The following is an 18792-nucleotide window of genomic DNA, read 5'->3' as shown; positions in this document are numbered from 1 at the left end:
TAGAAACATTTCAGATACCGTTTTGAGAGTGTTTCTTTCAAACTAATTAGATGTGTAATTTCTATGAACTATAATCCCTGACCATAACAGACTGACAGTGCTCTCGGTTTGATATGGGAATAGGAATTGGTCTGTCATCTTAGTTTAACGATGGAACATTCCAGGGACACAGTGGAGCACTAAAGAAAAATGAACCACCACTCACACATGAACATAAATTCCTGTTCTCTAAAGTAATTACTCTGAAATAGACTTGGACCAGTTTTAATACAGAAGAGGGGAAGGAGGGGAGGACCAAGGTGAGGAAGAGAAGAATATATTAGTCTGGAAACAATAGGGCAATGCCTGTTACGACAGGTTCAGAGGCTTTGTGCGCATACTGGTAGTGGAAAGTAAATGACTATTCATGTATTCTACAGTCGCTGTCGTTCACTGCTCATATATATATGCTGTGTCTGAGGCAATACAAGCTGGGTTTTAAGGTAAGTGGCATAGAAATCTACATCAGAGGGCACATGTCAATTTGTGGTGTGTTTTTCAAAATGCATCTTGATTTTCTTCCCCGTCTCCACCCTTTTCCTCTGACAAAGGATTCAAGGATACATTCAATAAGGAGAATTACAGTGCATGCTGGGGAGATATTTTACGTGTCCAGAAAGCATATGCAGTCATTTTGATTAATTCATGTCCATAATGAACACTCTGTAATTGAAGAAAACATTCAGCCTCCCTATTAGCGACAACAAATTCAAGTCAGCTTCCTGCAAAGCAGAAGAAAACCAAGGGGGATGTTGATAGTAGGGAAAGAATACCTCTAATTAATGGCATGTCACACCCACTAAAGTGAATACCAGAGAGGGTTCTGGAATATGCCCTTTGAACCTTTCACTCAATGCACATGGGACAGGAAACAAAAGACTAAAAGCACCGGAGGAACCTTCCACTAATAGAACCCGACACATGCATTTGCATATATTCCCCACAAACATCCCCAAAATCAAACTGAATCAATCAACCATTTTCAGTCACATTGCATTTTATGTGCTCTGAATATTTGTGACAAAAAAATTAAACCAATGTTATGGGACACATGACAAAGGAAACATTGACAAACCCATCAGCCCTGAAGAGAACATTTGATAGAAACTCTGCCATTATATGTAGCCTACATTTATCTTGATTATGTATAGTGCTACCTCAAAATACTAAAAAGCTTTTGACACATAGAACGTCATAAGATAGAAGGTACATTTTGTCATGAAAGGGTAGAAATGTAAACAAAACATCTGAAAGCCAACATCAATACGCCCACATGATGAATTCCTACAACGCAACAGCTTCTTATCCCTTTTTCCATCTCTCTCACTCTCCATCCTTTGTTACCTTCCCTCTCTTTCTCTCTCTCTCCCTCCTGACTCTGTGACGTTGATCCACCTCTGTGTTGTGCAAATTCCTCTCCTGTGGTTGTGATTGATTCACTGTGACCTGACTGACACTCAGAGCCCAACAGCGTCTTTCCTGACGACCACAAACTCAAAAAAAAAGAGGAAAAACAAAAGTAACCTTCTTAATAAACGCACATTTCCACCGGAAAGCTTCTCAGGGATTTGAGAATCCTCATTCAGTGAAGTAGATCTATTCACACCATGAGAACCAAGAGGAGGATGTATCCTACAGGGACTTCAATCATCTCTGTCAGACCTTGATACCAGGTTTAAGATGAAGCTGCTGTTCACTTCCTTTATCCACAATGTTCTACTGTAGATGTGTGATTAGATTAAAATGCCCAGCAGTGAAGATATGAGCCCACTCCACAACTCTGAGAGGAGAAGCAATGTTCCACAAGACTACACATTCATTACTCAAAATTAATCTCCATTACACAAATACTGTATGCATAATTATAAAAAATAATTATAATTGTGATTATTTCTCCATGAGCCGAACTTCTTTAAATTGTGATTGACACAGTGTGAAAGACTACCAGAGGCACATGTGCAAGTAAATGTAGTCAGACACTCACACACATTGAAATAGCCATCAGAAATGTGTTTCAGCGTGATGCAAACAGTAGAATAAAGACACACAACAATGGGATTTAAGCAAGGATGGTGAAAAACATACCACCACACATTCATAATTATATGGAAGAATATGATTACATTTGGGAATATAGGAAAATCAAAAGAGACAGAAATAATTATATTTTGTTGCTTTCGAAGAGCACATTTTCATGTAAGGACTTGTGCTAAATAAATATTATTTTCTAACACAGTACTTAATAATAACCTAGATCAAATCTATAGCATGTTGTTTGAGCATACAGATGTATAGGCTAGTGGAGGCAGCAAAGGGTAGAAGGTCTTTGATATGGGTCACCTCCATCAACAATACACTAAACTCAGACACCCACCGTCAGCCAGCACGCCACAAGTTCATTCAACTACACCGGAAACATGAGGGACAAGGGAACACAAGCAAAACCCCAAAGACACAACCAATCCACAGCGTAAATGGGGCGGGGAGCTGGCCAATCCCTTAAAAAAGGACCCGATTACCACCAAGCCCTTGATATGTCCCACAGCAGTGCAGTCCCGCTGGCAGGGAAAAGGAGAGATATCCTCGTATCGACGAAGAGTCCATTACCCGTCTGGGCCTGAACCAATTGATGTGCACCTTTCATCCCCCAAATCATCTCCTGCGGAAACAATAACCAGCCTATATACAGTATCCTTTCACCCCCAAATCATCTCCTGTGGAAACAATAACCAGCCTATATACAGTATCCTTTCACCCCCAAATCATCTCCTGTGGAAACAATAACCAGCCTATATACAGTATCCTTTCACCCCCAAATCATCTCCTGCGGAAACAATAACCAGCCTATATACAGTATCCTTTCACCCCCAAATCATCTTCTGCGGAAACAATAACCAGCCTATATACAGTATCCTTTCACCCCCAAAATCATCTCCTGTGGAAACAATAACCAGCCTATATACAGTATCCTTTCACCCCCAAATCATCTCCTGCGGAAACAATAACCAGCCTATATACAGTATCCTTTCACCCCCAAATCATCTTCTGCGGAAACAATAACCAGCCTATATACAGTATCCTTTCATCCCCCAAATCATCTCCTGCGGAAACAATAACCAGCCTATATCCAGCCTCTGTCCCTGGGCATTTTGAACACACCAGGAGGGGGCAGCATACAATCATGAATAAACAGATGACATGGGGTGACCTCTGCATGGTATTCATGCATGGTAATTGCCCCCACAGAGAATGATAGAGGCCTTTATTGGCCAAAAGGCCGTATTAGCATAGGCAGCGCCATTGAGGGCTTCCGTAATTTTAATGTAGTCAACTGGGTGGGACTTCCAACTTCATTAACCAAACCATCCTGGTGACCCGTTGGCGTCATGTCCAACTGAGTCATCGGGAGGGATCAGCCAATCGTGAAGAAAATGGACTACCTCAAAATGGAGATAGCATGGTCAGCGCCCTTGAGGCTGTCACAGAAGCTATAATGGCACAGATACAATGAGTCCTCAATCTATCTCTATTCTTGCGCCTCTCACAATACATATGGTAAAACCAATGTCAGCAGGTTTCATACATATGAAAAGGACTTGACAGCCTGCCTGGCTTCTCTTTCATTTTAATGGGATTGCCAGGAATTGTCAGAAAAAATCCATTGATTGAAAAATGAGGATTTCTGTGGTTCTGCCACCAGTTACGAAAGGAGACATAATTTACAGACAGATCTAATCTAATAACTGCTCTTTGGAATACAATCTCTCCAATCCACATGGCTTCACTCAGTCACATCACACCAAAACCATGCAAATTGTGCAAAAAAACTATGCAACACCAAAAACAAGATATGTTCACATTTATTTATTGTGCAGGGACTTTTATATACAGATACATTTTATACACCTAATTTACATAAATTGTGAAATAAATTAATAAACTAGTGTTCAAACACTCACTTGTTTTTTATGTTGACCTTGGAAGTACTAACACAACAGAATTAGAAAAAAGAGCACAATGATAAGTGAGCGGTGACAAAAGATACACTATAGTATTATACGATACAATCTATAGTATTATACGATACAATCTATAGTATTATACGATACAATCTATAGTATTATACAATACAATCTATAGTATTATACAATACAATCTATAGTATTATACAATACAATCTACAGTATTATACAATACAATCTACAGTATTATACAATACAATCTATAGTACTATAGTGTCTAGTCTAATTTCAGATAGTGTTTCTATATTTTACAAGTTTTATTTAGTTATAGGTCAAATAACTATTGCACTAAATACTTGACAAACACAATTCATTCGTTTTTTAAACATAAAAATGTTCTCTAATACAATCAATAATCAAAAATGCGCAACAGCTCCTCAGTAGTGTCCATGATAATGTATACAAACAATACTTAAGAGTGTCCAGGGCCAAACAGAGCAAAAAGTGGAAGAACAGAATCCTAAAACACTGGAGTCATCCTCTCAATGTTATCCCTGTCCCAGGGCGGTGACTAAGGGAGACAGATACGGACCTGCTCTCAGCTACTCAGTGGGAAGGACCTGACAGTGACAACTAATCTACTACAAGCATATATATTGATAGACACGGATATAGGCTAGTGACAAGCCTTACAAACACTTAACAGGTACAGAATTCAGCATCTTTACCATGAAGTAGCACACATCTAGTATGTTACAATAACTAAGAGTTCAGCACTAAACCGCTGCAGGCAGATATGATCCTGGTTATTCCTCTAAGCTATTAAAACATGCAGTGTGTGGTGAGGTCCTACACTACTATTCAGTGGAGGTGGTTAAAAGCTGTGGTTGACTAACAGATGGAAAACCGAGGCCTTGAGATGCTGTATTTTATAGGTCACTTATTCATGACCAGAAGTCTATTTTCACCATTGGCTCTTTTTGTTGGCCAAACACTAGTCAGACATAGCCAGGCCCCTACATTAAAGAAACCACAGCACAGTGTGTGCTGCTATATAAGCCTATGGAAGCCATTCTACCAATACCACATACAGGAAAGATTGATTATTGCACACAAGCACTGAACTTGCAAATGTTCATGAAAATGTATGGGAAACAACTCCAGCATACCCTAAAATCAGTGGTTGTTCACTACAACGTGGCACATGATTCTACACTTATTTAACGGAAGACTACAACACACTCTACTTGGGCTCTAAGATGGCTAGTGTCGAGAAGCTCATCTGGGCAGGAGTAGAAAGGCTGAGGAGTGTACAGGGTATCCACATGGTAGAAAACAAACATCAGGAGACTACTATACTAGGTTCCCGACCGTGATTGCACGACCTTCTTCAGACACCAGTAGAAAAAGAGGTGTTACTGTTTGGAGAAGCATGGCCCCATGACTCAACCATAATTGCACTGAGGAAGAAATTAGATGTATTTCTGTGTGGAATCGTCCTAAATACGTCCTAACCTCCTACTGTGAAGAAACATGTACTTACATCCCGTCATACGAACACTTCCTGTCAGACATGGTTTCTGCTAAAACACAAAAATAGTGACAAACAGATGACATCCCAGCAACAGAACAAACAACGGGTAGTTGTCAGGGCTCATTCAGTTTGAGTACAAAGCTAAAGGAGAGTTATACAGTAGATGTAGAGAAAAACGTACTTTGAAATCACTAGTAAGTAAGCATTTCCTCAGTTACATATAACGCCATACACTAATGACAAGACATTCTCTAAGGAAGGCCAAAAAGAGTGCAAGTCCGATAGGAAAGGGAGAATGAGAGGAGTAAGCTGGAGCTGCTGTGATGGGTTAGTGTTACTGGGGGGGAGATCTTCTCTCTTCTGCTCAGGGGGACTGGGACCCTGACCTGTACTGCTTGAAGCTTCCCAGCAGACTCTGGACCCCGATCCTGACCCGGCGGGCCACGGAGTCAGCAGGGGGAGTGGGCAGGCAGGAGCCCAGGCTGGGAGGCCTCGCGTCCAGACACTTCTGGTAGCGCAGCTGAGGACAGAACACAGACATACAACAGGACTCCATCAGTAAAGACACTAAAACTCATCAATACTATTCAAGGAAACATTGACAGGCATTCATGAAATGTTCTATATTATAGACAACATATCATCCAGTCTCTCTAGAGCACTTAATAATCCATAATGGAGTCCACTGTTCAGTCTGGTGACCCACCATGCAGGCGGCCTGCACCGCCTCACTCAGGCTGGCAGCGTTGGGCTCACACCAGAACATGTGACAGATGAAGTCCCCGGGGCCCTCGGCCATGATGAAGGCAAAGGTGTGGACATCCTTCCCCACACCCATGAAAGACAGGAACCGCACCCGGCACTCTGACAAGACCTCCTCAGTCTGGGGAGGACAAGGGGACACATCACAGTCAGGAGAGAGCCATTCTGACATGACCCCTACTAATACTCTGTGTAACAGAGATGACGGTGTGGATGGGTTAGTTAGTAACTACCTCTCTGGTGAGGATGGTGAGAGTGGCAGGGGCCACGTTGACAGAGACGGGGGTCCAATCCTGCTTCCTTGTGCTGTTCATTGCAGCCGCCAAAGCATCATTGATTGTGTCCACACCTAGGAGACAAGAACGTTCTACTGTTAACAGTATCCTCAAGGTAAACTGCATGGGAGGAGCCATGTATGCAGTGAAGCAAAACACAGTCCCACACAGAGAACTGCCAGATGTTTTACTGCACAGATATAAATGACCAAACGTTTGTGGACACCTGCTCATCAAACATCTTATTCCAAAATCATGGACATTAATATGAAATTGGTCCCCCCCTTTGCTGCTATAACAGCCTCCACTCTTCTGGGAAGGCTTTCCACTAGATGTTTGAACATTGCTGTAGGGACTTGCTTCTATTCAGCCTCAAGATCATTAGTGAGGTCGGGCACTGATGTTGGCCGATTAGGCCTGGCTGAGAGAGTCTGCGTTCCAATTCATCCCAAAGGTGTTTGATGGGGTTGAGGTCAGGGCTCTGTGCAGGTCAGCCAAGTTCTTCCATAATGATCTCGACAAACAATTTCTGTATGGTCCTTGCTTTGTGCACAGGGGCATTGTCATGTTGAAACAGGTAAGGGCCTTCCCCAAACTGTTCCCACAAAGTTGGAAGCACAGAATCGTCTAGAATGTCATTGTATGCTGTAGCATTAAGATTTCTCTTCACTGGAACTAAGGGGCCTGAACCATGAAAAACATTATTCCTCCTCCACCAAACTTTACAGGTGACACTATGCATTTGGGGCAGGTAGCGTTCCCCTGGCATTCGCCAAACCCAGATTCGCCTGTCAGACTGCCAGATGGTGAAGCGTGATTCATCACTCAAGAAAATGCGATTCCACTGCTCCAGAGTCCATTGGCGGCGAGCTTTACACCACTCCAGCCGACGTTTGGCATTGAGTATGGTGATCTTAGGATGGTGTGCGGCTGCTCGGTCATGAAAACCCATTTCATTAAGCTCCCGTCTGACAGTTATAGCACTGACATTGCTTCCAGAGGCAGTTTGGAACTCAGTGGTGAGTGTTGCAACAAAGGACAGATGATTTTTATGCGCTTCAGCAGTTGGCAGCCATGTTCTGTGAGCTTGTGTGGCCTACCACGTCGCGACTGAGCCGTTGTTGCTCGTAAACGTTTCCACTTCAAAATAAAAGCCCTTACAGTTGACCGGGGCAGCTGTAACAGGGCAGAAATTTGACAAATTCTATGTTGGTGCCACGTTGAAAGTCACGGAGCTCTTCGGTAAGGCCATTCTACTGCCAATGTTTGAGTATGGAGGTTGCCTGGCTGTGTGCTCCATTTTATACAGCTATCAGCAACGGGTGTGGCAGGAATCCACTAATTTGAAGCGGTGTCCACATACTTTTGTATATATATATATAGTGTATTTACATAACTAAGTAAATTAAAGATTTTCTTACCCATGCGTCCCTTACCTACAGGCTTGGACACAGGTACGTTACCAAGGTAATACACAAGGAAACGTTGGAAATTCTCATTTTTTGGAACGGGAAACTCTGCAGAGGAAGAAAATGTGAAGGGAGTTAGTGTCTAGTGTTGCATGTCTGTTATAAAATTAACTCTATAACCCTATCATAGGGGTTACCTTGAGCAGGAATCTCCATGGGTTTGCACTGGTCATAATTGTACCTGCTCAGAAATGGCTTGGATAGCTTCCTCTCTGTCATTATCTGAATGTACAGAGAGAGAAAGACATGGTCAAGTCATCATGAAATGAGTCATTCCACAGGAAATAGTATATTAGTACCAGTCAGAGGTTTGAGAACACCTACTCATTCAAGGGTTTTTCTATATTTTTACTATTTTCTACATTGTAGAATAGTAATGAAGACATCAAAACTATGAAATAACACATATGGAATCATATAGTAACCAAAAGGGTTTAATCAAAATATATTTTATATTTGAGATTCTTCGAATGGCCACCCTTTGCCTTGAAGACAGCTTTGCACACTCTTGGCATTCTCTCAAATGCATTTCAATTAAATGGTGTGCCTTGTTCAAAGTTAATTTGTAGAATTTCTTTCCTTCTTAATGCGTTTGAGACAATCAGTTGTGTTGTGATTAGGTAGGGCTATCTTCTGTATACCACCCCTATTTGGTAAAAGACCAAGTCCATATTATGGCAAGAAAAGCTCAAATAAGCAAAGAGAAACAACAGGCCATTACTTTAAGACATGAAGGTTAGTCAATCTGGAACATTTCAAGAACTTTGAAAGTTTCTTCAAGTGCAGTCGCAAAAACCATCACGCAAACGCTATGGTGAAACTGGCTCTCATTAGGACCGCCACAGGAATGGAAGACCCAGTTACCTCTGCTGCAGACGATGAGTTCATTAGAGTTACCAGCCTCAGAAAATGCAGCCCAAATAAATGCTTCAGAGTTCAAGTAACAGACACATCTCAACATCAACTGTTCAGAGGAGACTGTGTGAATCAGGCCTTCATGGTCGAATTGCTGCAAAGAAACCACTACTAAAGGACACCAATAAGAGGAAGAGACTTGCTTGGGCCAAGAAACACAAGCAATGGACATTAGACCAGTGGAAATCTGTCCTTTGTTCTGGAATCCAAATGGGAGATTTTTGGTTCCAACCGTTGTATCTTTGTGAGATGCAGTGGGTGGAAAGATCATCTCTGCATGTGTATTTCACACTGTGAAGCATGGAGGTGGGTGTTATGGTGTGATTTATTTAGAATTCAAGGCACACTTAACCAGCATGGCTGCCACAAGCAAATTGAGATGGTTTGGGATGAGTTGGACCACAGAGTGAAGGGAAAGCAGCCAACAAGTGCTCAGCATATGTGGGAACTCCTTCAAGACTGTTGAAAAAGCATTCCAGGTGAAGCTGGTTCAGAGAAAGCCAAGAGTGTGCATAGCTGTCATCAAGGCAAAGGGTGGCTATTTGAAGAATCTCAAATATAAAATATATTTGGATTTTTTTAACACTTTTTTAGTTATTACATGATTCCATGTGTTATTTCATAGTTTTGATGTCTTCACTATCATTCTACAATGTAGAAAACAGTAAAAAAACACACAAAAACAAACGAGTAGCTGTTCTAAAACTTTGGACCAGCAGTGTATGTGACATAGGAGACATAGAAGAATCACCCTGGAACACATCTCATGCAGACTGGTGGCGATGTTCTTGGCAGGTGAGTCACAGCGGAACACGTGACACTTGAGTACCTGGGTCAGGTTGTCTCGCGCGACATAAGCAAAGTCTCTGTTGTAACAAATACAGAAAAGTACACCATTTACATATTTGTACATGAACCAAATGCATTTCTCTAAATTGAATGATAGCAACAGACAAGAAAAACTGAAAACACAAAAATTATTGCAATGAATCATGTTAGATATGACAATACAATCAATTAAACTATATGTAGGAAAAACACCATGGGACATGAGAGCATAAAGAGAAATGTGTACAATACCTTTCCCTGTATAGAGCAGCAAAATGCAGCATGAAAATAAATCATGAACAGTTAAATCACAGTTATTACAAAAACACCAGTCGAAAATGGATTTCTGATATTAAGTGAATGCCAATGCCTTGAAAGTAAATTTAATTGCAATACGATGGACAACCCACCAGAGGGCAGTGGTGTCTCAGGGTTGCAGTATTTGAGCATGCCATTGGACTCATAGGCTGCATTTACAAAAGCAGTCCAATTCAGACAATTTTTTAACTAATTGGTCTTTCTACTAATCAGTTCAGCTCTAAAAAAGATCTGATGACCAATTAGATGAAAAAAGATCAGAACTGGGCTGTCTGTGTACATGCAGCCTTAAACAGTTTTTAAATGGGCAAATAAGTGGAAAACAGACCAATATCCAGAGGTCTAGGATGGGAAAACTCGACCCTAAAGCATGAAAACTAATGTTTGAGTAATACCTAAAGTTGCAATATGTAACTTATTTGGTAGATTCGACCAAATTCACATAGAAAAGAGTTATACATCTCATTCGGATTGAAAGCAAGTCTAAGAAGCGGCAAGATCTATTGTATTTGCTCCATTTCTATGCTTCCCGTGCTTCGTTTTTGCATCTTTTATATTCGGTTTTGTATCCCAGTTTCAAACAGCTGGAAACACAATACTTTTAGTTATGGAAAATATATTTCACTGCGGTTTAGATGGTACAATGATTCTCTACACCAGTGGTTCCCAAACTTTTTATAGTCCCGTACCCCTTCAAACATTCAACTTCCAGCTGCGTACCCCCTCTAGCACCAGGGTCAGCGCACTCTCAAATGTTTTTTTTTTTTTTACGTCATTGAAAGCCTGCCACTCACACACTACATTTAGTAAACATAATAATGAGTGTGAGTTTGTCACTTCCCATGATCCGGGTTGTGACAAAGAGCTCTTATAGGACCAGGGCACAAACAAAATAATAATCAATAATTTTGCTCTTTATTTAGCCATCTTACATATAAAACCTTATTTGTTCATCAAAAATTGTGAATAACTCACCACAGGTTAATGAGAAGGTGTGCTTGAAAGGATGCACATAACTCTGCAATGTTGGTTTGTATTGGAAAGAGTCTCATTTTCCACACACAGTCTGTGCCTGTATTTAGTTTTCATGCTAGTGAGGGCCGTGAATCCACTCTCACATAGGTACGTGGTTACAAAGGGCATCAGTGCCTTAACGGCGCGATTTTCCAAGGTAGGATGCTCTGAGCGCAGCCCAATCCAGAAATCTGGCAGTGGCTTCTGATTCAATTCAATTGTCACAGAACCGCTTGTTTCAATGAGGCTCTCTTGTTCAGATATCGGTAAGTGGACTGGAGGCAGGGCATGAAAGGGATAACGAATCCAGTTGTTTGTGTCGTCCATTTCGGGAAAGTACCTGCGTAATTGCGCACCCAGCTCACTCAGGTGCTTCGCTATATCACATTTGACATGGTCCGTAAGCTTGACTTCATATGATTTTTTGTGTGCAAATAATGATGGAAAGACCTGTGTGTTGTCCTTGTTAATGCAGACAGAGAAGAGCTTCAACTTCTTAATCAAAGCCTCAATTTTGTCCCTCACATTGAATATAGTTGTGGAGAGTCCCTGTAATCCTAGATTCAGATCATTCAGGCGTGAAAAACATCCCCCAGATAGGCCAGTCGTGTGAGAAACTCGTCATCATGCCAGCGGTCAGACAAGTGAAAATGATGGTCAGTAAAGAAAACTTTAAGCTCGTCTCTCGATTTTAAAAAAACTGTACTTTGCCCCTTGATAACCAGCACACTTCTGTATGTTGTAAAAGCTTTTCATGGTCGCTGCTCATATCACTGCATAATGCAGAAAATACACAAGAGTTCTGAGACTTTGCTTTAACAAAGTGAACCACCAAAACGTCTTTCAAGCCGTCAGGCATTCCCTTGGTAGCAAGAACCTCTCGATGAGACGGCCTACAGGGAGGAGGTGAGGGCCCTCGGAGTGTGGTGTCAGGAAAATAACCTCACAAACAAAGGAGATGATCGTGGACTTCAGGAAACAGCAGAGGGAGCAGCCCCCTATCCACATTGACAGGACAGTAGTGGAGAAGGTGGAAGGTTTTAAGTTCCCCGGCATACACATCATGGACAAACTAAAATGGTCCAACCACACAGACAGCGTGGTGAAGAAGGCACAGCAGCACAAACTTCTACAGATGCACAACCAAGAGCATCCTGGCGGGCCGTGTCACTGCCTTGTACGGCAACTGCTCCGCCCACAACCGTAAGGCTCTCCAGAGGGTAGTGAGGTCTGCACAACGCATCACCGGGGGCAAACTACCTGCCCTCCAGGACACCTACACGTCCCAATGTCACAGGAAGGCCATAAAGATCATCAAGGACATCAACCACCCGAGCCACTGCCTGTTCACCCCGCTATCATCCAGAAGGCGAGGTCAGTACAGGTGCATCAAAGCAGGGACCGAGAGACTGAAAAACAGCTTCTATCTCAAGGCCATCAGACTGTTAAACAGCCTCCACTAACATTGAGTGACTGCTGCAACTTTTACTGACTCAACTCCAGCCACTTTAATAATGGAAAAATTGAAGTAATAAATTTAGCACTAGCCACTTTAAAAATGCCACATTTATATGTTTACATACCCTACATTACTCATCTCATATGTATATACTGTACTCTATACCATCCACTCTATACCATCACTCAATCATATATTTTTTTTATGTACATATTCTTCTCTTAAGGTAGTTGTTGTGAAATTGTTAGGTTAGATTACTCGTTGGATATTACTGCATTGTCGCAACTAGAAGCACAAGTATTTTGCTACACTCACATTAACATCAGCTAACCATGTGTATGTGACAAATAACATTTGATTTGATTTGCATGGTACCCAAGTGGTGTCGGGAGCAACTGCTTGCACGCGCGTTACCACTCCACTATGTCTCCCTGTCATGGCTTTTGCACCTTCAGTACAGATCCCAACATGAGCAGCAGCTACGTTTGGCTGCATACAGACCATTAGTGGAATTCCTGCGAGAGATTAACAGTTAATGTGAATGGATGTGAATTATTTGACTAGGCTACTTGTAATTTGTCATTGTGTTATTTCGCTCAACACTAGATGGTTAAAAACAAATGACAGTGAAATGAGGCAACTCAGGCAAAAAATAAAAAATCATCCAAATGTATAACCCCGTTGGAAAATATAAATGGACCGTTTGAAAATGTGTAGAAAAAAGTTTTTTTAAATGTGAATCACATTTTTATTTGGCGTACCCCAACGGAATTGCAATACCTGCTCTACACTATACTTGCTTGTTTTGTCACAAACTGAAATTAGGTAAACTATTTGAATTTTAGCAACGCGGAACGATTTCTGAACCTTTAAGAAAATGGAACAAATTACCAGCTATTATGTAATTCCCAGTGCCAAATATATCTTAATTAGGTGTGTGGATGGTCATGAAGTAATAGTAAGGGGACTGCTGAGACTAGATAGACAATTAACTAACAAAAAGCACTAAATAAAAACTATATAAAATTGTACCATTTCTAAAGAGTTCCTGTAAAAGTAGCTACACCACTTAACGGACTGCCACAGTAGTGCAGATGTGGTAACAAACAGCGTCTGGTTGTTCTGGTGGACACTGACCTGCCGTTGTCTCGGCCCACGCCCCACACGCGGATGCTGGCGATGGGCTGGGAGTGCAGCAGAGTCTGTCCCAGTGGGTCGATCAGATTCATAGTGTCATTCTGCAGGACCATCAGCATGTCCTTACCCTGGTAACACAACACAAACATATCACCATCCTCCTGAAGCACCACCATGCACAACAATTTGAATGACATAGCAATCTATCAAATTACATGGCAATGTGCCCATCTGTGCTACAACTAATAATACTCTAGCAAACAACTGTTAGACTTGATCCTGGTTTAGATGAAGAGACATTCCCAAGCAGTGGTCCATATGGACGATTATAATTACTCTGATATTCAACATTATTCAACACAAAGCAGTTGCAGGGAATAGCAGTCAATGTGAGAGGTAATTGCTTCAGTTGCTGGGTAAAATAAGACAAAGCAAGGTAAACAGAGGGTCTTCGCCCAGACATCAACCCCATCACTAGGCTCTTCCCCCAGACAGGAAGAGCCCACCCCAGTCCCTTCCCTCACCTCTCCCCAGATGCCAGCAGTGTCGTGGAGGTTGTGTTTATGGTAGGACAGCTGTCTAATGCAGTTATTGACAGCCACGCTGCTCTTTCCCGGTGCCATGTCCTCTTCAGACATCTCCACCCAGCCCAGAGAGCGCACGGCAAAATACTGCCATAGCAAGTAGAGGCCGGAGAGAACACAGGACGGGCCAGAGAGAGGGAGAGAGATAAACCGACAAACGCAGTCCAATTAGAGAGGGAAGAGTAGATGTACGCTAACAGGGAAGGGACAGACAGATGACTAGTCTTCCTGCCTCAACGTTTTAGTGAGAGTAAATGTGATTTTCAAATTTACCTTAGCCTCCAGGTCAGTGCCATGGGGATCAAGTTTCTCCTCTTCCTCGTATTGGGAACAGCTATAAGACAGTTATCAGTCCATTATCATTTGAGAAAGAACAAGAGAGAGAGAGGAGGGTTTAAGAGTGTTTTGGCTGAGAATGATATTGGCTTATCACATAACACACTAGCACATGACTTACTTGAGGTTGATGGATGCATAGCGCAGGGTTGCCCCTTCAAACTCCTTCAGGCTCTGGTCAGATGCCACCTCTCCCTCCTGCAATCACCAAGAAGACAATGAATTCGTCAATTCATCAACACCAAGCTGATCAAAATCCTAATGTGCTGCTTTCTAAACTCTGTTTCTAAAACTGAAATATTGACGGTTGAAGCGATGAAATGTCAAGTAATTCTGCTTCCATGTCTACTATTTCCCACATAACAATGATTTATCTGTTGGGAGGGTTTACATTGAGTATGTTTCAAATGATGTTTTCCAATGAATAATCGGAGACATAAAGAAAACTTATTCTCTTTTTACTGTGTTGTCAGTGTTAAAGGATATCCTGAATGTGAGGTCTTGGCCATGTCCTGATTCTCATTCGTATTTATTAATATTCATGCTGTCCCTTACCTTCCACAGCTCTCCATCACTCGTCCCTTCATCTGGGTTAGAGAGGTCCCCCCATGTTTCCTAGTAGTCAGACAAAAACATGACATTTTTCTCAAAACAGTCTTAATTGGGAGAGCATAGATCAAGTCTTCTCAGAACATATACAGTACATTCCGAAAGGATTCAGACCCCTCCACGTTCCCTCATTTTGTTACGTTACAGTCTTATTCTACAATGGATGAAATGTTTCTTTATCAATCTACACACAATACCCCATAAGTCATTTTAGCTCATTTATACAAAATAGAAAACAGAAATACCTTATTTACATAAGTATTCAGGCCCTTCGCTATGATACTCGAAATTGAGCTCAGATCTATCCTGTTTTCATTGATCATCCTTGAGATGTTTCTACAACTTGATTGGAATCCACTTGTGGTAAATTCAATTGATTTGACATGATTTGGAAAGGCGCACACCTGACAATATAAGGTCCTACAGTTGACAGTGCATGTCAGAGCAAAAACCAAGCCATGAGGTTGAAGGAATTGTCCATATAGCTCCGAGACAGGATTGTGACGAGGCACAGATCTGGGGAAGGGTACCAAAAAATGTCTGCAGCATTGAAAGCCCCAAAAGCACAGTGGCCTCCATCATTCTTAAAACAGAAAAAGTCTGGAACCACCAAGAATCTTTCTAGAGCTGGCCGCCCAGCAAAACTTAGCAATAGGGGGAGAAGGGCCTTGGTCAGGGAGGTGAACAAGAAACCGATGGTCACTGACAGAGCTCCAGAGTTCCTCTGTAGAGATGGGATACCTTCCAGAAGGACAACCATCTCTGCAGCACTCCACTTTATGGTAGAGTGGCCAGACGGAAGCCACTCCTCAGTAAAAAGGCACATCACAGCCCACTTGGAGTTTGCCAAAAGGCACCTAAAGGACCCTCAGACCATGAGAAACAAGATTCTCTGGTCTGACGAAACCAAGATTGAACTCTTTGGCTTGAATACCAAGCATCACACAACCAAGACAACGCAGCAGTTGCTTCATGGACAAGTCTCTGAATGTCCTTGCGTGGCCCAGCCAGAGCCCGGACTTAAACCCAATCGAACATCTCTGGAGAGACCTGAAAATAGCTGTGTAGCGACTCTACCCATCCAACCTGACAGAGCTTGAGAGGATCTGCAGAGATGAATGGGAGAAACTCCCCAAATACAGGTGTGCCAAACTTGGAGCGGCATACTCAAGACTCAAGGCTGTAATCGCTGCCAAAGGTGCTTCAACAAAGTACTGAGTAAAGGGTCTGAATACTTATGTAAATGTGATATCAGTTTATGTATACATTTGCAAAATAAACACATCATCCCTAAGGCCTATGGGTTAGATCTCACCTCTGGCTCTTCCTCACAGGGCGTTGTCTCCAGGGACATACTGGAGGACATCATGGAGTCTCCCACCTTGTCCAGAGGGGAGGGAGGCTCCCACTGAGTAGTGCCAGTAGGGATGTGCCAATAATAGGTACCTGAAGTGTCTCGAACCCGCATCCACCCAGAGGGTAGGTCTGTGTCCGCCTCAAAGGCCTCCGAGTCCCAGAAGGACTCTGTGTGGAGAGAAGGGGAGGGTTAGAACGAGGTGTCTTAACGTTGCTTGCAACCTGAGAAGCACTTGTTATGTTAGACTAGACAATAATCATTATTGTTGATCCAACAAAACAGTCACACAGCTGATTTCAACAAACACGCCCATACCTTTGTTTTCATTTGGAGGGCTTTCAACAATGCTTTCCTGAGACAGTGCTGACCAGTTGGTTTCTTCATCACTTGGTGTTCCGTTCACATTAGAGAACAGCAGACAGGGATTTCTAGCCACCCCACTTCCCTCTCTTTCAGCCTCTGCATCCCTCTGCTCGGACTCCCGCTCTTCCTCTATAAGACTGCCGGCCTCTTCTTCTGCCTCAGATGAATCTTCCTTCTCTTTGTCGTCTTCTTCGCCTTCATCGTCTTTATCCTCTGCAGACACCAGGGTGTTGATGAGTTGTGACTCTTTCAGGATGGTATTGGGCTCTTCTTCCTTCAGGCCCAGGGTCTTGGCGGTCTTGGGAGATTTGGTCTGCCCCTCGTTCCTCTGCTGCTCCTCCTCCTGCTCCTCGTTGGTGTTATGAGGAGAGAAGTCCTCCTGGTTCCCATTCTGGTCCTGGTCCTGATGTTTCTCGGCTACTTTCCTCAGTTGGTTCTTGCCCTCCTTGACCCACTTAGCATTGTTGCCGTCTGTGGATTCTTGGTCACTCCAAAGGCCGCTGTCATTCAATTTGTTTTTCAGCACTTCATCTTGATGTTGGTTGTTGGCTACATGATAAGATACGTCATCATCATCATGGCCACCCATGGTACTATACAGCAGCTCTGAAGGGAATTGAGGAGGGTATGGTTAGAGAGAAAATAGATAGCTAAGATATGCCTTTGCCCATCTGATCACTCGAATGTTTAGTTACGAGTCAGTTTGAGACAAGTGACCTGGCTGGCTAGCCAACTGTTTGACATTGTAACGTTAACGTTAGTAAGTTAGCAAGGTAAATGTAATGTTAGCAAGCTAGCTCGCTACACGGCCTAACTAGCGTTGACTCATTAAATCGAAATTAGAAAATAGCTAGCTCGTAAACTAGGTAGCTAACGTTAGCTAATGTTAACTGCGCCATTAGCTAGCTACATTGAGATATGACACATCGCTACGCTAGACAGCTGGCTAACTTACTAGCTAATTTTAGTTGGCTAGGCCTCTCTAGCTGTCTCACTAGTTACTAATTTAGCAAGCAATCAATAACAATGTATATGACATGACCATGTCAAGAGTTAGATACTGCATTGTTGCTAATTTAACATACCAGCTGAGGTTCAAACTAACGTTAAATCAACTAAAAGGCAAGCTGGGAGGCTTCGTTAGCCTCCTTGCTAGCTAGGTGACCATCTGAAATAACATGCATAATCCGCCATCAACCCATAATAATATGGCCATAATTGGTACACGAACACAAATAACAGCAATTCAACATGTGCACCATTAGCTACCAAATCTACTTACTTCTGCTGTGTGTCCTTCGATCAAATATATTATCGTTATTGTTACATATTTACACAATCATTTATGAAGGCGGAGATGGGTCGTTTATCTGGATTCCCAACAGATGCTGATGCTGCGGTGTTGTGCAGAGTTGTGACAGACGTTTTGGTGTGGAGGGGCGTACATCACGAATTTGTCAATGTGTTGCCTCGTACGGATGGATCTCTGACTCAACCATCTTATGATTATTATGATGTAAAAAAAAAGTTGTAACCTTTATTTTACTAGCCAAGTCAGTTAAGAACAAAAATCTTATTTACAATGACTTCCAAGCCCGGACGACGCTGGGCCAATTGTGCGCCGCCATAATAAGACTCCCAATCACGTTCGGATGTGAAACAGCCTGGATTCGAGCCAGGGACTGTAGTGACGCCTCTTGCACTGAGATGCAGTGCCTTAGACCGCTTCGCCACTCGGGAGCTATGATCGCTGATCGGAGTCTACAGAATGCATTACCAAAGATATTTAAATAGGTATTTTAGTACTAAATCAATGACATAGTAGACCTAA

The 18792-nt window shown here is 42.4% G+C and overlaps 1 protein-coding gene across 2 annotated transcripts; it reads right to left on the bottom strand.

Moving 5' to 3' along the window:
• Positions 1-3888: 3888 nt before the first annotated feature.
• LOC135546628 (amyloid beta precursor protein binding family B member 1-like) lies at positions 3889-18461 on the bottom strand. Of its 2 annotated transcripts, none has more exons than XM_064975212.1 (14): positions 18244-18461; positions 16914-17567; positions 16557-16765; positions 15188-15247; positions 14754-14830; positions 14570-14630; positions 14237-14383; positions 13713-13840; positions 9708-9822; positions 8179-8263; positions 7994-8089; positions 6531-6646; positions 6242-6418; positions 3889-6055 (listed from the first exon to the last, which is right to left on the bottom strand). In XM_064975212.1, exons 2-14 carry the CDS (start codon positions 17548-17550, stop codon positions 5900-5902), a joined length of 2064 nt encoding a protein of 687 aa, XP_064831284.1. In that variant the 5' UTR covers positions 17551-17567; positions 18244-18461; the 3' UTR covers positions 3889-5899. The 2 variants fall into 2 exon arrangements, with proteins under 2 accessions (XP_064831284.1, XP_064831285.1); XM_064975213.1 differs by having other exon boundaries at positions 8009-8089.
• Between the last annotated feature and the right edge of the window lie 331 nt (positions 18462-18792).

The sequence above is a fragment of the Oncorhynchus masou genome, chromosome 9, assembly GCF_036934945.1.
Source record: "Oncorhynchus masou masou isolate Uvic2021 chromosome 9, UVic_Omas_1.1, whole genome shotgun sequence".
NCBI classification, from domain to species: Eukaryota; Metazoa; Chordata; class Actinopteri; order Salmoniformes; family Salmonidae; genus Oncorhynchus; species Oncorhynchus masou.
The sequence above is the reverse complement of the archived record's forward strand: the minus strand, read 5'-3'. Positions and strand labels throughout refer to the sequence as shown.